Consider the following 27,987-nt stretch of genomic DNA (forward strand, 5'->3'; position numbering starts at 1 on the left):
CGTGCAGCTCCCCCGGCCTGCACCCTCCCCTGGCCTGCACCCTCCCCCGGCCAGTGACCGTGCAGCTCCCGGCGGCTGATGCCACATGGTACAGGGCTCGCTCTCCGGTGACGGGCTGGGACACCCGACTCGATGCAGCTCCCTGCAGCCTCCTGGAGCAACGTGGTTACGGGCCCCAGCCGGCGGACGGTTACGCCCCTGTGCCATGGGCTCTGTAGACACACACAGGAGCATGAGGCCTCCGTTCCTGTGGGGCAGTCCTGGTAAGGCCTGGGGTGGCCCCGGTGTAACCGGCAGCAGTGACAGGCTCCGGTGTGTGTGTGTAGGATGCCCGCGTTGCCAGGGGCTCTCGCTGCCACCCAGGCAATGTGGTGCCCATGTTCTCCAAGTGTTACACAATGCTGGGTTCTCCAGAGCTGGCCCATTAACTCTTTGAACCCTCTGGGGTCAGGAAGTGGCAGGGAGCCCTTCCCAGCCCCATGTGGCATTGCCCATCCTCACACGTGCTCTACCCACCAGTGGGATCGGCTTAACCCTTCCCTCGCCACATGCTAAGACATGTCAGAGATCCACCTTCCGCTGGAGATCTTCCAGACCTCCCGGCCCCGGGAACTGGCATTCGGGCAGGGGTGGGAAACGTCTCTCTGCTGTTGCTAGCCAGCTGGGCTCCTGCGTTCCCCTCCATCTGCCTGGGGGATGGCTGCTCGGGCTGACAGACTGGAGGGGTCTCCAGCACTGGGCAGTTTGCCGGGCAAGAAGCATTCTGGACATCAGGTCTTGGAGAGCTGCAAAGAGGGATATTCCCAGGTGTACAGCAGTTATCTTGGTTTTAGCACGCTTCCCCTCAGGGGGGTCCCTGGTGGCTAGCAAGCTCTCACAGGGCTGCCAGCAGGAATGGTCTCCACAACGAGCGTAAGGAAAACAGTCCTGTATTCCTAACTCCTCCGTGTGCTAAAACTAAAATATAAACGACACCTCGTCTGGGATGGTGGGGGGTCGGCTTGGACGTCCAGAGGAATAATGATACAACGGGTACATGTTCCCCAGGACGCTTGGGGCGAAGAGAGATTTTGCAGTGTGAAAGGTTATGTGTTCAGCCGTCCATCCCGTGCCGCCACCCATCCTACTCACTGTCGCTCTTATCCACCAGCACTGCGTCCGACTCCTCCGTGATCTCCAGCAGCGTGTGCATCTCAGGGCTCTCCTCCCTCAGCAGCTCCGTGTTCTCAGCCTCTTCTCCTCCCACTTCCACCATCTCCGTGGCTTTCACCTCCACCTCGCCCTCTCTGATCTTCTTGACGTAGAAGGTGAAGGGTGGCACCTTGTAGACTGCTGTCTTGGACCTGGTGTAGATGGGGTGGTTGGGAGTGAAGGATTTCTTCAGCTTGTCTCGAGAGGTTTTCATCTTCTCCCTCCTCTCAGTGGTTACAATCTTGGTGCCCAGCTTGTTCATCCTCTTCTCCAGGTTGTGCCGGGTCTTCTCCAAGTTGTGTTTGGTCTTCTCCAAATTCTCCTTGGTCTTTAGCTTGGTCTCCTCCATCTTCTCCTTGGAGAAAGCCTTCTTGAAGTCATCCACCCTCTTCATGCCACTTCTCTTGATCCGCTCTGCTCGGGACTCCTCGATGGTCTCTTCAACCTCCACCTCCTCATCTGAGGAGAGCTGGATTCGGTCCTCATCGGCGCGGTCCTCGTCCACAGGGACCTCCACGCCCTCCTCTTCCTTCTCTTCCCTCTCGGTCTCCTTCAAAGACTTGCTGATGCTCAGCTTGGCTGGGAGCTTCACTTCATCCTGCCAACGGTGAAATGGAATCGGTAAGACACGTGCACTATAAGGACCCACGGCCCCAGGACCCAGCCTGGCAGAGCTACAGCGCCTGGCGGCCACCCAGCAACACATGTAGGCAGCTTGTGCCCCACTTCCCACAACCCTCTGTGGACACAGCCCATGGGACATTTGGCCTCAGGGGTTTGTCAGGCAGCAGCCCCATGGCTCCTGATAGGCTCCCTGCCCTATATAAACCCAGCGGGCAGTCCAGGAACCATCTGGGCCACAGCGTGGTGCCTCTCTGGTGTTGCCAGGGCTGTTCCTGTCTCATGCACTTGACCCCCTGGCTTGACGTCGGCTTGTTTTGGGCTTTGCCTCCTGACTCGGACTCTGACCCTTGCTATCAACCCCAGCCTGGAAGTGACCACGAACTCCTCGGCTACCCCTAGCCTCAGCTCTGCCCCTGCTCTGCCCCTTGGCCCTCTCTGCCCCCGCGGCTCCCAGCCATCTAACCTGGGCTGAGCAGCTCTCGGAGTCGCTGCCCAGCTAACCGCACTTACGAGGACTAAGATTCACAGCTAGTCTGACCTTGGGGACAAATCCAGCCTTCAGTGGCCAGCACCCGGCTTGGACTCCTCACCCCCTTTTTCACTCCCCCTGGTAAATTACCCCGGTAGGATGCAGCTCTCGCCCACAGCAGCTTGGGGCCCTTGCTAAATTCAAGCTGAGCCTTATCTGCCCTGCACACTCCGGCCTGGGTGACAAACCCACCGTGGCCTTAACAGCACAGGAGAGACCTGCAGGTGCTGGAACAGGGGCTCTGTCCCCTCTATCCTGGCTCCTCCCACCCCTCATCTTCCAAGCCCTTCACTAGCATCCTCTTCATCCCTGAACTGCTTGTACCACTCACCCTCCCGCCAGTCAAAGCTGCCAGCGGACTCTCCCCTCCGGCCCTCGGAGCTCATCTCCCCTGGCTGGCTCCCTCCCTCCGCGCAGCCCTGAGCTCCCTGCTGAGCAGTCCAGGGACTCCCCCCGTTCCCCGCTGGGGCATCCTGGGTGCTGCTGGCACCTGCATTCGGCACCGAGCCCAGCTTTTCACAGCGCGGGGTTCACTACAGTCACACGACTCAAGGCACAGGCCCCACCCTCTCACTCACCCATGGACAGCCTCCCTGATGCCAGGGCAGCCACTCCTGATTCACACCGGCCTCAGAGACGAACTAGGGGTCTGACTGATTCCAGCCCATGCAAACAGTGATGTATAGGAATTGGGTCGTATCCCTTTAAATAGCTTGTGAGCCCTCTCGTGGCGCTCACCATGTTGTATGTTTCACAACCCAGCCAGGACAGCAGTGCCAGGGCTGCAGAGAGTTATTTGCACTCAGCCATGCCCTGGTGGTTTCTTGTTGCGCAAAGAGCAAAAGACACACCACAAAGCTCCCATGTTTGCCTCCAACTCCTGGCTGCAAGGCTGGTGTCTAACCTCTGCAGCACAGACTGGGAGGCCGTGCTTCCCCGGCCCGGTACATCACACCGCAAACAGAGCCAGGCAGCAGCAGGGGGCTTGGTGCTGCAGAGGAGCAGAGCTGGCATCTTGTCCCCTCTGCGAGAGCCGCCCAGGTTTCTGGCTGGTTCTGCAGAGCGAGAGCGTCTGGGATCCTCACCCGCCGAACTGCTCATTGCAGAAGAAACAGGATAAAACACCAGGTGCGAGAGTTGAAACCCATGGCCTTGTTGCCTTGGTGTGTGGGAGCTGCCCTGGAGGAAAGGTTGTTTCTGCTAGTTATGTGTCCCCTGCCTGCCCTTCGCCCTATCGCATACCACCCCCGTGGCAGGACCACACCCAGCCGCTTGCTTGTTCCCTGGTACTGCTGGGGAAACTACCTCCCGAGCAGATTCCTCCCGAGGCTGCTGGTGAAGTAACGTCCCTGCCCCATGCCGCTGGTCTGTGCATTCCCCAGAGCGATGTGAACAGAGCCTGCCAGCACTGGCCCTCCCCCTGGGAACGGGCAGAGACCTCGCTCGATTTCCCAGCGCTCTCACAGCAGCGAGTCACTGGCTGACCACTGAGATCAGCTCCCCCGGGGGGCACAGGAATTCAGGTCCCCCTAGAAATCACCCGTGATCTGTCATCGAGGGCACCTGCTGGGCTTTCCCCTGGGGCGAGGCCTCTCCTCTGAGCGTGGGAAAGCCCCTCGTATGGCAGCTGGGCTGGGAGCAGAGGGCTCCTGCCCCCCAAGGCTTGCGTTCCGCCCCGTTCTCACAACGCAGACGCACAGGAGCCCTTCCCCTTGCACCTGGGCACTGGCCCCGGGGCTCGTGGAGGAAGGGAAAGTGAGCCAGGGAGATTTCCCCCACTTTCCCGAAAGAAGTGACCTGTGCCCGGCCTCCCAGCCCAGCCAGAGACAGCTGCCTTCCGTGGGGCTTGTTTCGAGTTACAGGGAAAGATTCCAAGCGCCCCCTGGTGCGAGGCGAGGGGCATCCCAACAGCACAGAGCAGCCGGCGGGCGCTGAGGAGGGTGCCACGGGGCAGGGGCTTCAGCATGTTTCCCTGTCCCCAGCAGCCGATGCCCCAGCAGATGCCCCAGCCCACGGCAGTCAAACCGCGGCTGTAACAGCAAAGGCCCACAAGCAGTGTGTTGTCCAGGGAGGTTAGAAAGGAGATTGGGGGCCCGGACTCCTGGGTTTTATTCCCAGCTCCAGGACGGGAGTGGGGTTTAGAGCAAGGGTGACTGGGAGCCAGGACTCCTGGGTTCTATCCTCAGCCCTGCCACTGGCTTCCTGCGTGACCTTGGGCAAATCACTTCCCCTCTCTGTGCCTCGGTTTCTTCATCTGTCAAGTGGGACCTGTGCTTAGCTAGTTGGCCAGGGGGAAGGCAGCTGGAGTCAGTCCATCTCTAGTTAGTCCCCTTTTTATTGAAGGGCCAAGCCTGCGAGGAGCCCTCTGCTCTGCATTCCCTAGCCAGAATTAACTCCTGCTTCCCCCAGACATGGGTATAGTTACACCCGGCAGCGAGCGGGCAGGCAGCAGGAGGCTGTGACCGATTTGTAACCCCAAAATGTGCTTAAGGACAAACTAGCCCTACGACCTTCCCATCCTCTGGGAAATGGCTGTGCACATTGATGAGCTAATACACCTGTGAAGTGGGTCAGCTTCCTTGGGGAAACTGAGGCATGAAATCCCAGCGTGACTTACCCAAGGTCCCTCAGCAAGCAAGCATCAGTGCCAGGAATAGGACTCAGGAGTTCAGGGTTCAGGTCCCCCCCCCCCGGCCTTTTTCTCTTTTGGGCTGCCCAACTAGCCTGGCCCATGTCTGTTCACAGCCTGAATACAGCCCAAATCCATAACAAAAATAACCCACCCTATCCTGTTTTCAAGCAGGGAACTGGCCAAGCGCAGGTTGCTTCAAACAGCTTTTTGGTCGATTCCTCCATCACCAGCCTAGGATGTGAGTTCACAATCCCCAGTGACTCCAGCCAGGGAGCAGGACCTTGCAATGCTCAGGGCCAGCGGGGAACCGCAGGCAGACGGAGTAGCGGCAGTTTCTTAGGGGCCTATTGACGTGCCCCGGCCGGAGTGAAGATGGGATGGCTCCCCCGCACCCTCCCCTCAGCCGGGTCCAGGACAGACAGACGCTCCGGTCTCTGCATGAGCGTGTATTAAGCTGCCTGCAGGGGCCAGGCAGTCAGCGTGTGGGGTGTAGCTTCTTACCCTGCAGATGGACCTTTGCGTCCAGTGCCGTGCGTGGGGCACGGGGGCAGCGAAGGGGCAAGCAGCACCTGCCCATCTCCCCTGGCTTACCCATAGCCTGGCCGACCTGACAGGCCCCTGCCTCACATGCTCCCCCAGACCCTGTTCTGCCTGGCCGGTTCCCCTCCAGGGCTGTGGGCCTGGCCGGGGGCCCAGGGCCCTCCCCTGGCCTCCTGGGCTGGCCAGGGGCATTACCTCATTTTCACCGTGTACCCTGGAGCATGGCCATCCTGCCTTTGTTTGCCAGAGGCTGGAATGGCTCCCCTGGCTCCTGCCCCACCATAGGCTCTGTCAACATCTTTTTAGACAATCAGAACTTTCCTATTGTTGTTCTCCCGGCCAAGCACAATTAGCCTCGGGCCCTGGTTTCACATTCTTTCCCCGGCTCGAATGGCCCTGTGCAACAAGCCACCAGGGTTAGAGCAAGGGTGGAGCCTGGGCTGCTAGTGCTAGGAGGAGAGAGAAGGAGACGATGCTCCCTCTGTGGCATTTGGCGGGGGCTTTGCCCTCCCCACGGGGCTGACTGCCTGCCCTGGCGCCTTCCCCCGGTGCGACATGTGCCCAAATCAGAGTTCTCAGCCCCCGTTCTCTGCCCAGAGCAGCACAAGGCACCGGCAGGGGGCTCAGGGCGCTGCTGTCCCAGCTCAATGCTGCCAGCTCTCACAACCGTGCCATGTGTCTTGTGACATTCGATGATTCCAGCCCCAGCTCCAGGAGTCAGGTGATTATGAGACGCTCAGTTTTTCATGTAAAGGAAAATGGAAGTTTTTAACCCTCGCAGCTGGTGTGGGGAGTTGGGAGACGTGACCCCTAGAGGCTCAGAAACCAGGGGCCCTGCTCTTCCCTATCTGTTACTCCATATTCCCCCCAATTGCTTCTCTCCATGGCGCTGGAATACAGCCCGGCCTGAAACCCAGCCTGTGCTGGGCTGGAGGCTCAGCAGCGCTGCGACGCCCAGCCAGCCCTGCTCCTGCTGAGCACATGTTGGTATCTGTTCCTGCCGCCAGACAGAGCCAGTCTCGGGGCAACAGCTGCCTTGCTGGGCGACAGGCTCTGCAGCGCACGGAAAGATGGGAAATCACCTCCCTGGGCGTGGAGAGCTGCAGCCGGATCTGCGCCTTGCGGCAGGAGGAGGGACTCTGAGCTGGAGTGGCCTTGTGATCCCTGCCACTCAGGTTGGATTTGGCCCCTGGCGTCCCTCCCGATAGCGCAAGCCCTGTGGCTCAGCTCCCAGATCCAGTCAGTCGCTGCATTGCCCTGGGCACTTTCCCCTCCAATTCAATGCGACTCCCCAGCATTTAAACTCTTTCCCCTTTGGGGATGTTTGATCATGGTTGCTTTTTCCCCTCTGCCCCCCAGATTCTCCTGCTGCCTTGACCCTCCTCCCCCGGGAATTCAGAGCCTGGGACAGAACCCTGGAGTCCTGACCCCCTGTGCTCAGTGTCCCAGTCACTCTGCGTCCCCATGGAGCAGAGAGAGACTCATTCAGGACAGCCAGGCCTGCAATCCCCCGCAGAGGGAAACACGCGGGCGGGAGGGAGAAGAGGCTGGCATGAGATTGGTTTTCAGCTGAGCAGCACATCGCGTGCGATGAATCCTCTCCGCGTTCCCAGCCCAGGCTGGAAATAGCCCTGCACTGTATGAAGCGTCACAGCTGCCCGGCCTCAACCTGCAGCTCAGGGATTTATTACTCGAGGGGTTTTAATCTCAGGAGCTGGGAGGGGGAGACGTGGAGCTTCTGGGATGAGCCGCCCGCCAGGGAGCCGTGAATGGGTTTGATAGGAGAGCTAGGCAGGGCCAGCAGGGCTCCGTCAGCCCCTGGGCCTGCGTCCCAAGGGCTGCGTGACTCAGGATCTGCCTCTCCCCCAGCACCATGGCCCAGCCAGCCACACCCACCCAACAGCCGCCACACCCAGGAAAACAGGGCACCGACCCTGCATGCACCTCCCTGGAAACAAGCAACGTCCCAGCTAAGCTAGGCCTGATCCCCAGCACTCGCCTGGCCAAGGATCTGCCCATTTGACCTCCCAGCAAAAGCCTGTGAAAGTCCATAAAGCAGGAAGTGGGAGCTCTCTGAGAGCCCCAAGCCGTGGGCAGCAGCAGGTGGAGACGGCTCAGCTTTTGTCTTTCATGAACCAGGCGGTGAAGAGACCTGGAAAAGCCTCCCTTTCACAAGTTCATTTTGAAAGCAGTTCTGCGTACTGGGTTAAAGCAGGGAGGGGCTGGTCTGGGCACAAGGACTCTGCTCCCGGCTCTGGGAGGAGAGAGGGGACCCAGGGTTAGAATAACAGGGCCTGGATGCTAGGACTCCTGGGTTCTGCTCCCAGCTCTGGGAGTGAGTCAGGATGGCCGTTCCCAGGGTGCCAGTCCAGGCTTACGTTCACTCTGAAAAAGTCTGAAATGAAGAACAAAGCCTGCCTGCTCCTCCTGGCAGCCGGTTTCCCTCAGTCCCACGTGGACCGCAGGAGGGCTCAGGGACTTGATTTGCCCAGCAACAAGCTCAGTGTTCTGGGAAGCCAGAGGCCACGTGTCCAGGCCACCAGCTCACTTGTGACGTCTGGGTTCTGCCTGTTACCCCAGAGACACGTGCCCGGAGCTGCTGAACCAGCCCAGCCCCAAGCTAACGAGCGAAGCAGGTGCAAGGCCCAGGCCCCTCTTGCCAGTCAAGGTGCTTGCCTCTTCGGCCCGGGGCCCAAAGGAACAGCCATCAGCTCCAAAACTGCCCAGGCAGCCAGGAGGAGCAGGTCCTGGGCCCAGACCGTTCCCGTCCCTCCAGTGGGGGAGAGCGTCCCTGTTACGGGCTCACGACGACCCATGGTACGGCTGGTGGCACGATAGTCCCGGCTGTTCCAGACAACAGGGACACGACCGTCACCACCAGCGCGCGGCCCTTCCCGCAGCGCAGCCGCACGTCGCGGAAGGACAGGACATGGCCGTGCAGCAGGACAGCCAGTGTGGTTTCCCCTCCATTTCTCCTCCCTTGCTCCCAAGGGAGAAGTGGCTGATTCAGTTGATCCAGCTTCCCGCCATGTCAGTCCAGCTTCGCCCAGGGCCGACGCAGGACGTCCTGCCCGCTCCTCCCCCTGCTTTCAGCCCAAGAAAACTCTCGCTCTTGAAGGAAGTGACGGCATCTGCCCCACATCCCCTCTCATCTCACAGCTCCTAACAATGCAGCCATGTGTGCTTCCACCCAGCACCGGGCTCCGGAAATACCTGGCACAAAGGACAGGTTTGCAGCGTGCAGGAGGGGCTGAGGGGTTGTTCCTGGTCTTTGGACCAGAGAGCCATGCACGAGGAGCCCTTGCTGTGCTGCTTTCTGGAGAAGCCAACGTCTGCTTTGCTACTATGATTAGCAACACATAGAACAAAACCACCGACGCTGTCCCGGGGGATCCCGACAGCCCAGAGCAAGTCCACAGCCCCCATGAAGACTGCTCATCCTCTCCACAGCAGCACCTGCCCAAGCAATGCCTCATCTCCCGGGGACCCTGAACAGCAGGAACTCCAGCTACTTCCTTCCCTCTGAGTCAACACCATCAGCAAGAACAAAGGCATTCCCCATCTCGGCCTGGCCTGGCTGTGCTGGAAAGGGGCCATATCCTGCGGGCTCAGATACTTATCAGCCCTTGTTGACTCCAGAAGGTTTGTGCACAGAGCAGAGACCTGTTCAAAGCCTCCAGCTCCACGTGAGCTGTCCCCTACCCCCCTCCAGCGTGGGAGCGGAGGGGGCTGCTGCTCTCCATGACTCTCTCTCGGCATAAAATGCACCCACCCTCCTCTGTGCTACCGAGAGGGCCAGAGCTGCTCCCGGCGGACAAAGCAGCGGGGCTGTTTGGACCACTACAAGCTGGGAGCCCGGACGGTCTCTCTGGGAGAGGCGTGCATGTCTGCCGGGCACTGAACCCCAGGAGCTGCGTTTGCCCAGCCTGGGCCGTATGTGGGGTTTTTACTCATTTGAGCAGCTAATCCCGAGGGATCACTCGTGTAACCTTTCGGCCTAGCACAGTCTACCCCCAGAGCGGGCCCCTGCCCCCTGGCTCTCCCCCAGCCTTTCGCCCTAGAACCGTGGAACTGCAGCGTCTGCCCCTCTGCCTGGCTACAGCCCGCTGGGACAGGCCGTGGGGAGCCTGAGTCCTCCCCCAGAGGCAAGGGGAGCGTTCCAGGCTGGTCTGCGTCTGTAAGGCCCCAGCTGCCCTGTTGGATTAGCAGAGCCAGCTGGGGCGGGGTTGACCCCCTTTTCAGCGGGAGGAGTGGCTCCAGAGGCCGCGAAGCAGGGGGCTGCAGGGCGTATCCTCGGCTCAGCACTGAGCCAGGCGAGGGGCAGAGCCTCCGGGAGCTGCAGCCTGTGGTGGGCAGAGGAGCTGTTTGTGTTTGAATGAATACGCTGTGCCCTGAGGGAAGGGCCTGCCAGAGACCAGAGCAAGGCTGCGCGTCCTGCAAGGGGCTCTGAGGGAGCCCACCAGCCGAGAGGGGGCCTTCCCTTGGCTTCGCTGGGCTGCAGCAGGCCCTGTGGAGGCAATGCAAGAACAAAACCGCTGTGTTTCCACAGGGGGTCAGGAGGGTGGTGCCGGAGCAGCCTTGGTAGGGAGGAGGACTCAGCTCCCTGGCTGTGGGACATCAAGGATCTCCGCCCTGTTCCACAAGAGCTGCTTGGCCCATGGCAGATGGGGGGAGCTGCCCAGTGGAAGGGTTGCCTCCTGCCTGCGACGGGCATGTGTAGGACGGGCAGTCTGCTGCGGCAGGGCCCTGGATGGCGGGAATGTGGCTGCGAATGCAGCCATAGTCTGGGTGCAGTGAAAAGACAACGGGAGCCCGTGGGAACAGCCAGGAATCATGGAGGCGCAGGCTGGCTGGCTGTTACACAAATCCCCATTCACACGCAGAGCATGAGCCCCGGGAAGGCTGCGGCTCGCTCCCAGCTCTCACAGGAACCACAAGGTTTAGCCCTGGGCATTTGAAACACACTACTTTTTACTGGGAAACGCACCAAGTCTGGTGACAGGTGAGTCCAGCTGCCCATATGGGCCTGTCCTGAAAACCCTGGCTCTCCGCGTCCCGGAACTTGGGGCTCTTCAAACTGGGATTCCCAAATTGTGGTTGTGTGCTCCAGCACTGCCTCAATCCAGCTGGCGCAGACAGTGGGGGGACAGGCATTCCCACTGGATTTCTGTCCCGGCCCCTGCCACATGCCGGAAGCACAGAGGACGAGTATCCATGGGAAGTGTGGTGGGTTGTTTTTTGGGGGGGGGAGGGGGCGGGCAGGGGAGTTCTCTGCTGAGCTTTTCAGAAGGGTTCTGTGAATGATCTGGTTTTCCTGTCCTTGAGCCCATATATTGGATGGGGTGACCTTACTGGACAGTGTCCGTCCTTGTCCTGCGATCCACATTGCCCCCTGCTGCACAGAACCCCCCAGGAGGAGCAAACAGAGCTGCAAAGACTGTGTGAAGGGCCCTCCATGACCAGGGAAAAGCCCTGTGTCCAGCAGGTCTCGGGGAGCCACCAGGAGACCTGGGTCACTTTCGTGGAGCTGTGAAACCCAGAGCTGGCAGACTGGTTGAGGGGGGTTTGACATCTCTATTTTTTCTATTTCAAATGACCCAGTGCTGGAAGGTCCGTTGGATTGACTTGCCCCGGTTCTCCCCCACTACGTGTGTTTTTTATCTGATTATATTTTGGAGCCTGAGTTCCCTTCCAGTGAGTCACTGGATCCGTGCCCTTTATGGCCATGTACATACTGCCTGGTTGCTACAACACATGTAAACACTTTCCTCATTGTATAAAAGGCCCGTGAACTGCACAGCTGAGCTGCCTTCCCACCGGGGCCAGGCCTGGAACTGTTCAAGTTCTCCAGACTCACTGCCAAAGCGGGGAAGGTTCCCAAAGGTCCAGGAGCAAAATGCCCCAGGAACTCCAAAGAGCTCCTGCATTGTTGTTGTTTAGGGGGATTTTTTTTTTAAAAAAATCTTCAGTTTGTTTAAGAAAGCAAAACTCCCAGGCGATCTGCTCTCCGGTTTGAATGTTTCATGAAGCCTGGCTCGCACGCACGCTGACCACATCTGCAGTTCATTTGGTGCAGTTGCTTTTACATCATTGCATCACCACCAGTCTCTGGTGGGGGGAGAGAGCAGGGGCTTGTTTCACATGCGATTGCAAGACACAGAACACAACCAACGGCCCACCACCACCAGGGGCCCAATTCTGACAGATGCTGAGAGCCCACTGCTGTGGCTTGAGCTTTCAGCGCCGCAGGGGCTGTGGCCCTTCCTACAGCCCTCGGTTCCCTTTCATTCCGCAGACTAAGGGCAGAAAACCAGATAAGCAACCGCAGAAGGCGCGAACTCCTGGATTTCAGGTGATCTGCCCAGAGAAAATGGGGGTCATGCTTTTTACCTGCTCCATGTTGGAGAAGGCTTAAGTGGGTTTCCCTCTTCACATTAGAAATACAGGTCTGGCCTCCCCAGCCCCTGCTGATCTGAAAGGCGCCTATCACTCTTGGCAGACCAGATATCTGTGTTAAAGATTCAGCTCCCCTTCTTCAAACTGAGAAAACTTCCACTCCAAATGTAAGGCCTGCAAAGAGTCTTCCCGCAAACCTGGGCCCCTGATCCTGGATCCATGCAGCTGGGGCCCAGTGGAGATCCACACGCATGCGGTGCCCTGTCCGCACTGATTCAGGTGCGAGGCTTGGGTCTTTGGAAAAACCTGGCTTGACCTAAATTCCTAAAACTTGTGGGGTAAAAGGAAGAGGAAATAATAGTAACCTCGACCCCCCCTTTCCACCTCCCTTACCCATCGCAAAGGCCACAGGGGCAATTTCCCCAAGTGCTGAATTGTCTGGATCCATTTCACCAATGTCCTGCTCCTGGTGAAACCCTTTACCCTTTACCAGCCTGGAGCGTTGCCATTTTGATTTGCCAGCATTTTACACCCACGCTGCCCTGGGGTGGGCGATTCCTTGAGTGCCAGGGCAATGGTCCCTCGGGCCCTTTGCAGGGAATTTCAGATATTTCCCCCAGTAACCACCCGGTTAACAAGTTCACTGAGTCTGTGTCTGTTTCAGCTTCCTGGCCTGTTCTGTGCTTGGTTCACGGCATCCCCCAGGCTTCCTTGTGCCAAGAGCCGTGACACAAAGAGACGCCCTCACTCGCACAATTGTTTAGCGTATCAGAAATGATGAGACTGTGCACCAGGCCCGCCGACAGCAATTCCAGGCCTCGGGGCACACACGAGCTGCACCCACGCGGACCGCCTGACCTTCGGGCCGTGCTGCACCCGCGCTGGCTGGTGCCCAGCGAGCTGCCGGCTGCGCACTGTTCCGGCATGGCCAGGGCATCCCCATGCCCACCCGGTAGGGTTGCCAACAGTCTAATCGCGCAACCCCCTACCCTGCCCTTTCCCCGAGACCTTGCCCCCACCCCTTCTCTGAGGCCCCGCCCCCTGCTCACTCCATCCCCCCACCCGCCGTCGCTCAGTCTCCCCCACCCTCACTCCCTTTCACCAGGCTGGGCTCTGGGAGGGAGTTTGGGTGTGGGAGGAGGTGAGGGGTGGGGGCTCTGGGAGGGAGTTTGGGTGTGGGAGGGGGTGAGGGGTGGGGTCTCTGGGAGGGAGTTTGGGTGTGGGAGGGGGTGCGGGGTGGGGTCTCTGGGAGGGAGTTTGGGTGTGGGAGGGGGTGCGGGCTCTGGGAGGGAGTTTGGGTGTGGGAGGAGGTGAGGGGTGGGGGCTCTGGGAGGGAGTTTGGGTGTGGGAGGGGTGGGGGTGGGGGCTCTGGGAGGGAGTTTGGGGGTGGGAGGGGTGGGGGTGGGGGCTCTGGGAGGGAGTTTGGGTGCGGGAGGAGGTGAGGGGGTGAGGGCTCTGGGAGGGAGTTTGGGTGTGGGAGGGGTGGGGGTGCGGGCTCTGGGAGGGAGTTTGGGTGCGGGAGGGGTGGGGGTGGGGGCTCTGGGAGGGAGTTTGGGTGCGGGAGGGGGTGAGGGCTCTGGGAGGGAGTTTGGGAGTGGGAGGGGTGGGGGTGGGGGCTCTGGGAGGGAGTTTGGGTGCGGGCTCTGGGCTGGAGCAGGGGGTTGGGTGGCAGGGGGTCAGCGCTCACCTCGGGTGGCTCCAGAAAGCCGCCTGCACACCCCTCTGGCAATGGCTCTTAGGCAGGGGGCCTAGGGGGTCTCCGCGTGCCGCTGCCCGCAGGCACCGCCCCCGCAGCTCCCATTGGCTGCAGTTCCCGGCCAATGGGAGCTGCGGAGTTGGCACTCGGGGCAGGGGCAATGTGTGGAGATCCCCTCCGCAGGGGCCGCAGGGACGTGCCGGCCACTTGCAGGAGCAGCACGGAGCGAGGATGGGCAGGAAGCCTACCTTCGCCCTGCTGCATGGCCGGGGGCCCCCTCTTAAATCGCCCAGGCCCCTGACCGATTGCCCGCTTTGCCCGCCCCGTCGGCAGCCTGCTGTGCACAGGGTGGCAGGGAGCGTGTCCTGGCTGGTCGCTAACGGAAGCGGTCTGCTGCTCTCCTTGCTCTGCGGCCCTTCTCGCCCGGACGGCGGGTCTGTCTCGTTCAGCGCCTAAGGGTGGCACTCAACCAGTGCGGCGACAGCCGTGTCCAGGGACCAGCGACCATCCTCCTGCCCAACCCAGGTACTCGGGATCCTTACCTGGTCTGCACCGGGGGATTTCATTGCCGCCAAGGACTAGGGCAAGGCTGTGTCGCTGAGGCTGCCTTTCTCCACCAAGACCTTCGAACCCAGGCTTGGGCTGGCGAGTAACGATCTTGTGGGTGCTTTTCATCGAGTCAGGATTTGGCCCCAGGTCCTTGGTGAAAGTCCTCCCCCCCGCCCATCTCCAGGTGCTGCATTCCCCCTCAGCTCCCAGGGTGGCTGCATTTCAGCTGTGCTCTGTGCCTGTCGCTGGAAAGTGCTTGGGGTGACGGGGGCTGCGTGCCCATAGCGAGCTCTTTCTGATGCCCACATGGGAGCCCCGCTCTGCTAACTCTGAGCCACGCCGGTACCCGCTGGGTGCTGCGGATGGCTCCCTGTTGGGTACCTGCTCGGTGAGGTTCAGGGGGTCGCAGTAACTCCGTCTCTGCTGCAGGGTTGGGGGGAGCCATTCTGGATAAAATACGGACCAATCTGAACCCTCGTTCTGAACCTCCCTGCACCTTCCGAGGGTCGCCCTGCTGTGCAGGGGGTTTCCGGGACTTAGCACTGCTGGAGCCTAGGGGACAACCCCCCCCCCCTCCAACACTCCCCCCACATTGCTCAGTTTAAACACTTACATTAGCAGGATCTGCACCTGCTGCATGCAGCACAAGCCCCTGGCTGCTGCTGTCAGGGAGGTGGGCTCCAGAGCACCATCCCCAGGGGCCTGGCTCCGAGCTCACACTGGTGAGGCGAGAATCGGGCCCGCTGCCTGGTAAGGCTCCTTGGAGCACTTCGGCGTTGCCGGAGCAGTGCAGAGAAATTCCTCTGCAAAGCAGGCGGGCTGGGATTTCGCTGCATCTTAGCCAGGGGAAGGCATCTTGTTGCCAGCATCTCCTAGGAGGCTGTGGCTAGGCGTCTCAAGGGCCGGGGTGAGCGTGCAGAAGCCAGATGCTTCACCCTCTGCAGCATAGAGGCAGAAATGTAACCTGCTGATCTGAACCCGATCTGCCTTTTCTAACCAAGCCACTTGCCTTGCTGCCTTCCCCTTACGCTGTCTGAGATGAGCCTCCGCAGAGCTCCGTTGGAGGAGCTCACACCACTGTATGAACAGAGGTGACTTCAACTTCACAACTACTCCCGGGAGGTCAGCAGCAGCACCCCCATTTTACAGATGGAGAAACTGAGGCATGGGGAAGGCCAGTGGCTTGCCCAAGGTCACGCAACGAATCTCTAGGAATAGACCCCTGGTGCCCCTGTGCTTTAGCCATCTGACCACCCTTCCCTCCCCCGGGGAGGAACAAGGCATCTCCCTGCAGCCTGGAGAGGAGATCACAGTTTCTTGCACAGCCCCAAAACTACAGCACCATCATCCTGCAGCAAACAGACTATTCAATCCGCTGAGGCATTTATGCCAATTATAAATATCTGCCTTACAAGCTGTACTGCCGAGTGAAGCCACCAAGAAGTGGGCAGCAGCGGCACGTGGCACTGGCCACGGCAGCTTTCAGAGTTTCAGGAGAAGAGGCTTAACACAGTCTTCAGGTGACGCTTCTGATGCCCTAAATCTGCTGCCTCCCTTCACGTCCACTGCTGGTTGGGGCCAGGGCGGATTCGCAGGGGCAGGGGCAGAGGACGCACTCAGGGTCTTCTCAGGCTGAGATGAGGAAAAGGAATTTCAATGGCCAGCAAAAAGGAATCCGAGTGGAAGAATTTCCTCTCCCCCATTAACTGCTGTAAACAAGGACATGGCCCAGATATAGAGCGGGTTAGGGTGATAACGGGCAGGTGGGGGAATGCTATCAGAATGATTTAGTGAGTGGCGATATTGCGAACAGAGACAGACAAGAAGGATGGGAGTCTAGCTTCTCTAACTGCCTGCCAGGCTTGGAGGATACAATGTCCCTGCTCTGGAATAATGTATGTTTGTGTTGTATTTAGGCATAGGGCCAGATTCAGCTCTCATTTTCACTGATGTAAATCTCCAGTGACACCACTTCACTCAGTAGAGTTGTTCCCAATTTACACCAGTGTAATTGAAAGCAGAATCTGGCTCTCAAAGTCTCTAAGAGTTTCAGGGAGCGTGCGCAGAAAAATAATAGCAACATTCATTGAGAGCTAAACTCAACTACGGGAGCAAGGTGGATCAGGAATGTTAGGGCTCATTCCAGACCTACATCCATGCAACCCTCCCAGGAGGATCCAGACAACACCCTCAGCCAAAGAAACACAAGAGAGGCCCACTGAGCATACCCTGAGGCCAAGCCTCTGCTACGTGGCAAATCCGGAGAGCAGCAGGTGTTAACCCCTTTAGGAGTGCCACAAAAACCAGGTTTCATGCCTAAATTTTCAGAAAGTTCGGTATAAGTCTCCACCTCCAAGGCTATCAGCTAAAATGAGGAGGCTCAGAATAAGAGAAGCAGCAGCTCATTGTAGAACACAGTAAAAAACTGTACCAAGAGGTTATTGGTCCTGTCTCCATAAAATGGAAAGAAAGGGTCTTGAAGACCCTAGTGCAAAAGCAGGGAGTGAGATGCAAATAAACATTAAAGGGCTTGTTGGATCGCACGTGACCTTTCCACATCCAGCAAAATTCCTTCCATCCTCAAATAACTTCCCTTAATTAGGGTGACCAGATAGCAAGTGTGAAAAATCGGGACGGGGGTGGCAGGTAATAGGTGCCTATATAAGAAAAAGTCCCAAAATCGGGACCGTCCCTATAAAATTGGGACATCTGGTCCCCCTACCCTTAATGTACAACCTCACTGTAAATTTGTTGGTCTCTAAGGTGCCACAAGTACTCCTGTTCTTTTTGCGGATACAGACTAACACGGCTGCTACTCTGAAACTCTCATTGAGACTGGGAGTCTCCCAAAGGTTTCTAGCTTCTCCCTGTCCTGGGAACTGTGCCCTTAAAAGCTGGTTTCAGAGGAACAGCCGTGTTAGTCTGTATTCGCAAAAAGAAAAGGAGTACTTGTGGCACCTTAGAGACTAACCAATTTATTTGAGCATGAGCTTTCGTGAGCTACAGCTCATTTCATGATTTCTGTGTGTATATAAAGTCTGCTGCAGTTTCCACGGTAAACATCTGATGAAGTGAGCTGTAGCTCACGAAAGCTCATGCTCAAATAAATTGGTTAGTCTCTAAGGTGCCACAAGTACTCCTTTCCCTTAAAAGCTGTTTCCCTCTTTAATAGGCTGATGGGAACAAGGAGATTGGTGCTTTAAACCCCCTGTGAAATGTACTGGTGCTAATCTGGACCTGATGAAGAAGAGCACGGGAACCTGGCAAGGGGTGAGGCTGAATATAAACAGTGAAGCTACGTTTGGAAGAACAAGAAGATGAAAGGCAGGTCCCTAGGAAATGGGTAAGTAAGCAGATTGCAAGGGGGAAAATCACTTTTTTTTTCTCTGACAGAAAGAATGTTTTAATCCCATTATCAGCCTGTTTGTATATCTAGTTCGACTCTCAGAACTGCCCTCCCGGCTACCCTGCCATGTCTGATTAATGACCCTCGGGGCTATTTCTGAACAGCAGACTTACAAAGACAGAGATTGCACTGCAGATGCTACGCAGGGAGATCAGTGACTGGCATTAATTGACATTAGCAGCAGCATCCGGAAGGTGCAGACTAAACATCCAGGGGCGTTTTATTGGAAATGTTTAGTTGGATTGTCTTTCTCCAATCAACAGCTCTCCCCTCTGGCTCTGGGCTTCATCCTAGAATGCAGCCAGATGGGGGCTCAGGAATTCTTTTAACCTGTGGAATTTACTGTGTAGTCAAGAAGACAATAGCGAGGTGCTGTGCAGTTCAACAGGACTAACTGTGCTGAGCGCGTACAGGGCTGCTTGAGGCTCTGGGTTGGCCATGGCCATATTTATACCACAGGGGTGCATTTGCACGGATTTGTGTTCCTTATTTAAATAAAGACAATGGGACCAAACTGAAACCTGGGGCATGCCAGCAGGGAGTTTGACCTGTGATCTTGTGCTAGAATTTCCTTTCAATCCACTTCAAACCCCCATTAACATCAGCGGAATCGGGCCTTGTGTATTGGACAGAGAAGCCCTGGAAATGAGAACAAACCGGCTGGCTGCCTGGCCTGGTGAGTCACAGGGGCCAAATTCTGCCCTCAGTTACCCCCTCTGGTGCAGTGACTTCATTGGCATTGCACAGGGCAGACCTTTCCTGCTTAGCTACTATGGGTTGGGCACATGAGAGATGCCTAAGAGATCCAGAGGGTGAGCTGAAAATGACTCACCCCTTTGGCTTGAGGTTCACTAGCCATCTCACATTTCTTTTTATTCGGGGCCTTTTGTTTTCCTCTTTGCACGGGGAGAGTTGGGCACTCCACAGCTCAGCATGTCCGTAGAATACAAAAGCACTTCAGCAAAACAAACTGCCCTGACACTGGCAGCTCATAACTCAGAGCTGAGCCGTGAAACTTTGGTGCATCGGGGCCCAGCAAGAGCCACACTTCAGAAGAGGCTCTGGGCGGAAGAACTGACAGCGTGCACCAAGGAAATGTCTTGGGTGCTAAGTAATCCCCTTGTTCTGGGGCCGCGCTCTGCTGTGGGTGACTAGCCTGAGACTTGGCTAATGAACGGCCCTGCAGGGAGTGGTACAAGCTCCTTGTGCATGGGGGCTGGCAGCCTTGTGCCCTTTGCCGTGGATGGGAATCATGCAGCTGAATTCTCTGTGCACTGCTGTGGAATTGCGTCCCTGAGGGTCTGAGTGAAACCGACAGTAGTCTGAGTGGCCAGCCTGCCCTGGCTCCCAGCGGATGGGTCAGACATGACCTAATGGCGCTTTTTCCATCTCTCACTTCGAGGGTTCTCTGGCCAAAGGCAGGAGGGTCAGAGTGGAAGCAGGACTCGTTTAGAGACTCCGCGGCCATCCCGCTGACCGAGCTCCTGTACTTCAGCAATGAAGCCAAAGGCGCAGAACAGAGCAGTGCGAGCTTTTGGTTCCTGGACTTCAGTCTGCAGAGTTCGTGTGCGGCGTTTTAACCACGACTTTGCATTTAATACTCCTCATTATTGCTCTTAAAGATAGTATGAAAACCCTGAGCTAACGGCTTGTCCTCGAGAGTATGCTGGGTCTGAGGGGTCTCGGGACGTGCCCCAGTTCCCATGGGATTGCTCTGGTCCCCCGTTGTCACAAACCAAGCTCATCACTGGATCAGGCATTTACTGGGATTTTGCCTGGTGAAAACCCCGCATGTTGATGTATGAATGTAGCTGCTAGGGGCCCAGACGGTCCTTCTCTGCAAAAGCCTGGAGTGAGGAGTGTGTGGGACCATGGACACACTGGGAACAGCACAGTCCTGGGGGCCAGTGGAGAACCCGACTCAGCCAAACTTACTGTGTGAAACCAATGAACTTCCACTGGGTCCAGCAGCGTGAGAGTGGATCAGATGCTATCTGGGCTTCGCAGGGTATTGCTAATGCTCTGAAAAGGGAGGCATGTGAGTGAGCTTAGAGATTAGACGGAGATGACTCTGAGCCCAGGCCACATCACCACTGTCCCCCTGAGCGGCTGGGCTAGAGGAGGGGGATGCCCCGCTGAATTGCATAGCAATGAGCAAGTCCTCTGAGCTGGTCTCAGCTGTGAGCCCCCTTCCTCTGGCCAAGCTGCTACAAGTCACCCAGGGTCTCGCAGTATCCTGCATCAGAAGTGGGCTCCCCACCGCAGCGGGTTAACTTGTATGCTTGTCTTCCCATGTCTCACATGGACTGTTTGCATTTCTACTTGGAGTAGCCGGGGGTGACCAGCTGGTTCCCTGAATCGCCCTCTGAATTCCTGCCTGGGACACAGGCACTGGGAAAGGAAAGGACGGGGGGGGGGATGGATTTTATCCATTCAAACCACATGTTAATGTGAGCTATGGGGTGGGACAAGTAAAATCAAACCAGTGCATGGAAAACAACCTCCTCCAGGGCACCCCTCCCTGTGCAGCTGTGCTGGAGAGCTGTTCTCCACCGCTGCTCTCACATCAAAGAGGAAAGCAGCGATCTTATCAGTCAGGCTGGGGCTTTCTTATCCAAACAGGGAAAGAAAACACTTAGCCCAAATTAACCTCTTGAGACCATTGCATATTTTGGTGATGACACTCAGGGCCTCGCCCCAGAGGGGCCGTGTGTAACATTTTACTGACTAATGTTAGTTAAAGCGAATCCCTTGTTTGCCCCCTCTCCTAACTCCTATGTGGCTAGTGGCATAACTCTGGCAAAGGACGAGCCCTAGCTTATAGAAAACACGATACGGAGGGACTGTTTATGGCCTCACCAATTCAGGCATCTATAGACAGAAACGCAGGTTTTTAATGGGGGGTCTGATTCTGCGTAGCACCCCCTGTCTTGCTAATCCTTTGATGCTTAGTACACAGATGTCTGATATTATATTCAACATTCAAATACACATGCAGAACAGCACATGCACAATAAGTACATGCTTGTGCAACCAGAACACACACACACACACACACACACACACACATATATATCTCAGCAATGGGAAAGCCTAGATTCGGGGCTGAAAACTGAGCAAACGCTAGGCTGGCTCTCATTTTACCCAAACCACTCAGTCTAGCCTGATGCTAATCAATGTTGAGGCCCTTTTCAGAGACACTGTCACCCCCAGGGGCTGTAAGGCAAGCTGCATGCGCACAGCAGGACTGTAAAGGCCTCTGACTCACAAGGGTTTCTTTGAAACTCGTTTTTCCTTTGCAGAAAGAGGCAAGTGTTCCGGGGGCGTGAGCACGCTGGGAGGGGTAACATTCAGGTCAGCGTTAACGCTGAACCGCAGGGTCGTGCTAGAGACTTTTCGGACCAGGTAGCTGCCTCCTCTCGGGAGCAGTCCGCAGGAATAATGACACCATGGAAAGCGTCCCGACCACAGGCCATGCAAACGGCAGAGGTGCAGGTCCAGCACAACCCCACAGTGCGGACACAGCCGACAGGGATGGAAAGGGTTTTTCCGTCGCTGTACGAATGCCACCTCCCCGGGCCAGGGGAGTTAAGTCAACAGCATCATTCCCATCCACCTGGCTGCAGCCCCACCACGGGGGTTCGCATAGCCGCAGCACGCTGGGGCATGGGGTCTTCACAGCCCTGGGCACCGTAGCAATAGCGACCTAAACGTTAAGTGTAGAACAGGCCTGAATCTTATTTGTACAGAGAGTTTAAATAATCATCCTGCCCATTCCAAGGCCCCTGTACGCGGCCGGAGCAGGATCGCTCATGCCAAATCCCATTCCAAGGCGTATCTCAAAACTGAATCCCATTCTGGGGCCGAGATGTTCTTGATGCAGGAGAACTCACTTCAAGTGGGGCATCCGACCAAACACTGCAGTGCTGCAATCAGTCAGGCCTGGCATTCAACTTCGCTGTACAGGGAATTTGGATTTCTCCTGCAGGGAAGTTGTCTTGTGCTGGGAAGCTGCATGACCCGGTTATGCTGATGTGTCCTCCCATTGCTATACACCATTACAGCCCAGCAAGGTGCTGTGCAGTAAAACCAGGGCTCTTAACAGCCCCAGAAATCAGTCTCCTGCAACATGGGACACGCCCTTGGAAACAGAGATTATCCTGGGACTCTGGGGACAACTCGCAACCCTAATACACGGCCCTGAGGCTGTGTGCAGAACCCCCAGGGCTGTCGGGGAGCTGCGTGTGAGTGGATCCAGGGCAGCACGGAGTCATTGCTTTGTTATGTATGGCGATAAAAAAAAATACCAAAAACAATGGGTGGGGAAGGACTGTCCCTCCAGCGGGCCCCAGGAAATGCTAATGCCACATACACCAGTGCTCCTAGCTCCAGCCCGGGTCCCCAGTCGCAAACACTGAGTTTCTTGGCCACAATGTGCAGCCTTGTAAGAAAGGCATAAATGCAGCACCTAGTGCTCCTGCCAATCTCCTGCACTGGGACCCTGCTCTTCACCCTCCAAGCTTGCAGCTGGGCAAACTCTGTGGGGTCCCCGGGCTTGTGCCCCTTGCAAGCTGGTTTTGAGTTTGCAAATCTCCTTGGCGTTCCGAAGTCTTTTCTTGTCATTAAACCCCTGAGTCCAAGCTCGGGGCAGAAGGGGACGACACCTTGCGGCTCAGCTGGGCAGAACGGGTGCTCCTTCTCCTCTGCCCGGGCTGCGCTTCGTGTTCTCTCTTTGGGGGTTTGGCTCCCACTCTGCCCTGCTTTCTGCTCCGTTTCCCACCCCGGTGTGATCGGTGCATTCTCCTCCCCCCACATACACACACTTGGGCTCCTTTTCACACGGTCCTTCGCAGAGCACGAGCCCCGTAATGGCCGCTTTGGGTCCAGCTTCCAGACCCACCACAGCGAGACGTGGTTCGCAGGGAGTCCGCCCCTCCCTGCTGCGGGCGTTTGGCCGCTCGGAGCCCTATAAGGCCCACTGGAGGCACAGCCGCCAAACTGTGCTATTTATACTCCTCACACAGCCCCACCTACCCTACACATTTCTTTTCCAGCCCGTGGCCACCTGGCCTTTTTCGGGGCGGCTCAGCCCCTTGATGGGCTTGGAGCGGCTGTTCAGATTCATTGGCAAGGCAGACAAAGTTCTGCGGGGGCCTCCCAAACAATTGCCCTCCCCAGTATAACAGACCAGACCCTGCACACGCAGGAATGGGCCAGACGCCTCCCCGGCACTGCCGAAAGCTTTGAAAAATAGTCCCCACCATGCCCGTGTGGCCAGAATGTCCATTGAAAGCATCCATTTGGGGGGGCGGGGTCTGCATCTATCAGTGTTGGGTCCCTGCTTCCCCCATCCCTGAGCCCCCTAACTCAGACAAAGGGGGCACCGTGCAGCATGGGCTAGGTACCACGGTACGTGGGCAGAGTTGGGTGCTGGGGTCTGCGCTTTTCAAAATCTGACCCTACAAAAAGCAGGTCCGTGTCATTCTGAAGGATGAATTCGCTTGTCGAATGTTTGGAGGAACGAGGCGCGTTAGTCGAACTGTAGCTACTTGCGGTTCTCCAGCTGTCCTGTGCCAGGTGAGTTGTGTTTATAAGTGGATTAGGACTCCCGTTGTTGTAGGGATGGGCCCCAAATGAATCCAGCCCCCGATTTCCCACCCCCGCAACATTCAGGAGTTTTTGGATGAGGCAACTGGGTACAAGACTGGTTCACCTAACTCTGACCCCGAGCTGCCCTTCCAGATGGCCTGGGGGGAAGGATGCAGCGGAGAGGATGCACTAACAACAGCTCTGGGGATATGAGCAGCAAATAAGGGCCCAACCCTCTGCCCTCCAGCTTCTTGGGCATGAACGTTCCCCTCTGTGACACGGAGGTTAACGCTCTGTCCACACGGCTCTTTGGCAAAGAATCATGTCTTCTCCTGGGCGGCTTCATTCGGGGCTGGCTTTTTTTCACATTGCTCTTGGGGCCTGATTCAACTCCCATCAAAGTCACTGTACATATCCTCCTGGGTGTGGCTGCTTTTTAGTACTGCCCGTTGTCTCCCTAGTTTTGAGGCAGACAAGACAGACGTACTTGATGCTCAACTCTCCAGACCAAAATTCAGCTGCCAAGACACGGAGGAACCCACTTGGATTTTCTCTGTGCTCCTACGATACGTAAAATACCGAAGTAGGGCGCTTGCATTTAGTCTGACCTCCCGCAACAAGCAGTCCCAGGGATCTCGCTTGCACCCTGAGTGTCATTCCTTCCATAACTTCTCGAAATGCACTGGAAGAGCCAACCAGGCATCCTTCACCTATTAAAACAGACTTCTCGTCTTTGTCCTTTTGCTTCTCCAAGGCACAGCATCCTTCCATACTAAATCCACCTGGGGAGCAGCCCCTTCCCTGCTTGGCAATCCCCCCTGGAAAGAGGCCATTCCTCCTCTCGGCTAATCCTGCAGGTGTATTAAGCACATTTGCCCCCCACAATAAAACAAACTCCGAAATCTTTCCCCTGGCTACTGAAGTCACAAGGGAGTAGGCAAGTTCATCACAGTTTCTTAAAGCACAAATGCAATTAAAGGTTGATATTGGAATTGTTCATAGACACGAGAAGAACAAAACTAGCCAAGGCAGCGTCTAGACTGACCCTCCGTTGAGTGTTCAGTCTGGAAAGCGCTGAGCATGAGTTGTAGAACTAGGGGACTGTTTTGGAACTGTTTGCTACTGGTTTTCTACAGCCAGGCTTGGGAGAGAGTTTCCCCATTGTCAACTCCCCAGGACAGGGATTATCATCGGGATGTTTGTGTTTTACACATTGTTGGCACTTAGCAAATAATACACAATAATTGTTACTAAATAGCCGAAGAAGTACCTAGTCCATGAGTAAACCCACTAGAATCCACAGGGCTCCTGACAAGAACGGCATGTCTCCACACAGGGGAAGGGGCGGAATCTGCTCCATGATTTGTTAGAAATGCCTCTGGAGCTGAGATACCGAGATGCTCATTCATCCTTTTATTTATTTACTAAAAGTGTTAACCCTGGCATGCCGAGCACACACCCTGGGCCAAATCCCACTCCCTTTACTCAAAGGAGTAGAACCACTGACTTTGATAGGGCTACTTAAAGGAGTAAACAGGATTGGACCCTAAATATACAGTCTCCTTCATGCAAGCAGCCTGCTGAAGACCTTCAGCCCCATACATGGGTAATTACACAGCAACACAACCTCCTAAAACAGAAACCTGCCCAGCCGAAACCAGCCCAAGATCGTCTCTCCCCACATTTCTGGAGCAAACTTTCCAAGTACACGAACGAGAGACATTCCTATATGTTGTTAACACTGCCCGTTAACCACAGCTTCAGCACCACACAGCCCCGGTTACTGCCCAGTGGATGATACATGATTAGTGCAGGGCAAAGCACAGAATAATGATGCTCCTTAACAACCAATCAGTCCCTGTGTGAAACAACAATAGTTCTTGCCTTGCGAATGGCTCAGAGCTAGCCCCACGGGACAGCAGAAGCATCCAGAAAGACAGTAAGGGCTGACACCAGTGTGAAAATTTCTCTCTTGACTGCAAAGCTATTTTTCCATTGTATGCAGGGGAAAGTGGACTGGAAAAATACACCCAACCCTTCCATGGGGTTCCCTGTGATCTGTTAGTAGCAGTCAGAATGCTCGTTGTAGAGGATCATCTTTGACTTAGCTAACACAGCGGTGGAGGAATAGAGAGGGGCATCTTTGTTGAGTTAATACATACTTATTACTGCTGCCCATCCCATCCTAGCTCTCAGCCACTGCAAGTCAGGGACTCTCCTGGATTTCGGTCTCCAGTCCATGCTTCAGATCAGGACACTGTGCCTGGCTTCTCCTCCACAAAGGAGCTCCATTCGCGCAGTGGTGTTTGGGCACAAGGCCGCACCCTTGCCCCAAGACCTCCTTCACTCACTTACTCTTGCGGCTTCCTCTGGGCATGGGGACAGAGTTGTACCAGCTCTGCTATGTGGTGAAAGGCCCTGCCTGGCTTTCGTAAGTCCATGCATGGCTGTGTTTTCCATGAAGCAGCCCTTGAGTGTCTCCCTCGGGCTTTAATGCTCAGGGGGGTCTCACTCTGAAATCCACACAGGATAATTCAGTCTGGATTTCAAAACCTTCTCCCCTTTTTCTACAAAACAACTTTGAACCGCAGAAAATCTCACCTCAGGGCCTTTCTCAGCTGATTCTAACTCAGGGGCCGAGCCTGCGCCCATTGAAATCAATGCGAGTTTTGCCGGCAGTGGAAGCAGGATCGGGTCCTGTACGAAAGTTTTGTCCCACAGGAAAGGGGAGACCGATGATTTGTTTATTTTGCACACGGACTCTCCAATGCTCACGACCAACAGCACACAATAAAGAGCAGGCTCTCACAGTGCCAGTCCGCCGGGAACCAGGACCTGGCCATTTCCCTACCACTTTGAAATACCTGCCGGGGATGTTCTGCCTGAGCCTCCCCTTTCGCTCCCTTCCCAGGGGTTGTTTCCACCGCTGTTGGTTTGTTTAGGTGTCTCCATTTTCCACAGCTGGCTCTAGTCCTCTGTGCAGGCCCAGTCCCCAGAGCTTCCGATCAATGTATTTATAAATCTGTTTAGGTGGCTGACGTGCTCCTAATATATGTGAGTGTTTCAGCCTCCATGATAGAACTATAAATGCTTAAGCTGTGAATCAGAGAACTATATCAGTCCTGCCACTTGCTAGATTCCACAGTCTGGCCTGACTAGATCTCCTTTCCCACTACGCTAGTGAAAGGTGCTGTGCATTTTGTGGGGTTTTTCTTCCCCCTTTTCCCTGTGAGCTGCACTGGATGTTTTTCTATTTATCCCTCACACAGTCTATTATTAACCCGGATGCTTCGAACTATCCTCATCTCATTAACTGGCCCATTCGGTTTTTCTCCAGCTTTCCCCTCTGGGGGGTCTGCTCTGCAAAGTGAAGCTAAACCCAGACAGGCAGCGGAAGGGGAGGCGGAAGCCTGTGGCTGCATTTGTTTTGCTTTGTTTGCCTGTTTGGTATTAAAAGATTAAAGGCAAGTCCAGCTCCTAGTGGGAGTGCTGAGCCTCCAGCAGAGTGAAGCCCCTTTCGCTGAAACTGAGTGACTGGAATGCCCAAGACCTGCAGGCTGTAGATGAAGGAATCTGTAACATACACTGGATCATATTTAATTTTACAAGCAATGTGGCAAAGGCAGATCCCGGGGAAACGGTGTGCTAATGAATTCAATGGACCGGACCGTATTTTCTGTTTGTTTCCACTATGTCCCCTGTAAGAGTGAGGTTAAACATGACTCTGGAGTTATTGTTCCATGTTATTGCTGTAGGATGCACATTATAAACCTGAGCTAGCATCACGGCTTCTTGTCGCACTAAGGACTTCATCCCTCACAGTAAATCCTCTGTCTGAAATAACTGATTTAAAATACCTCTCTCCAGTTCCTAGTACACTTTTGTTCCTCCTTTGGTTAAACAGCAGTCTCTGCTAGGTAACCAAATTCTGCTGGCCTTTTGCAGTGGGGTGCTTGGGGCCAGTCTCAGCATCTTTTATGAAATTTCCTGTACTCGTTTTTTTAAGTGCAATAAATTATTACATTAAACCTTCTGCCTTATGAAGAAATCAGTACTGTTAGATTCGGAAGGCCCTATTTATGGCGCACGTCAACACTGGATGAGTCTAGAGGAGACATGTGAGGCAACGTGCCGTCCTTCTAACCCAGGACGGTGGTGCGGTTAACACTGAAAACACTCACTGACGGTGCCTGAGGAGCTGCAGGACATCTCCTTACCTGGTAGATCATGACTTTGAAGTTCCTTCGCTTCAACAGCTCCGCCTCGTTGGCCTCCAGCTTCTTGATCTGCCCGGCTTGCTTCTCCAGGTTCTGCCGGACGGTTTTCACATTGACGCTCACCTTGCGTACTTTCTCCAGCATCTTGTTCACGGTGTTGCTGGTAGTGGTGTGTGCTTTGGTGAGCTTGGTCAGTTCCCCCTGGATGCTGGCCACTGCGCTATCCATCTCTTGTTGCCTCTCCTCCAGCTGCGTCTGGGTCAGCTGGATCTGATCCACTGCCCCGATGATCTTGTCCAGAAGGGTGAGCACCATCACGCCATTGATCTGGTCTGATTTAATCGGCTCCTCAGCTGCTTGCTCCTCAGAGGTCTCGGAAGGAGCGGGCTGCTCAATAATTTGCAAAGGGGTGTCCGCCATGCTTGCTTGGGAGTCCCGACTAGCAGAGCCTGGAGAAGCTGTCGCTGCAGGGAGCAGAGTGAGAAGAAAAAACTTAACCCGAGCTCTAGCTCAACTCTGTGCTGGGAGGCAAGCCAGAAATGGAGAGCACAGTGCGTGGCTGTGTGTGTGTGTGTGTGTGTTGTGTGCGAGCTTAAATTCAAATGGCACAGCTCTGCA

The 27,987-nt window shown here is 56.0% G+C and overlaps 2 protein-coding genes across 2 annotated transcripts in view; one reads left to right on the forward strand and one right to left on the reverse strand.

Moving 5' to 3' along the window:
• Nucleotides 1-27,984, reverse strand: CAVIN1 (caveolae associated protein 1). The gene is made up of 2 exons (XM_073325977.1): nt 27,370-27,984; nt 1-1,789 (listed from the first exon to the last, which is right to left on the reverse strand). Exons 1-2 carry the CDS (start codon nt 27,787-27,789, stop codon nt 1,124-1,126), a joined length of 1,086 nt encoding a protein of 361 aa, XP_073182078.1. The 5' UTR covers nt 27,790-27,984; the 3' UTR covers nt 1-1,123.
• ATP6V0A1 (ATPase H+ transporting V0 subunit a1) overlaps nt 1-27,987 on the forward strand; it is a 192,822-nt gene that overhangs the window by 109,827 nt on the left and 55,008 nt on the right. The gene's annotated exons all lie outside the window — the stretch shown is intronic.

Source organism: Lepidochelys kempii, chromosome 27 (genome assembly GCF_965140265.1).
Source record: "Lepidochelys kempii isolate rLepKem1 chromosome 27, rLepKem1.hap2, whole genome shotgun sequence".
Lineage (NCBI taxonomy): Eukaryota > Metazoa > Chordata > Testudines > Cheloniidae > Lepidochelys > Lepidochelys kempii.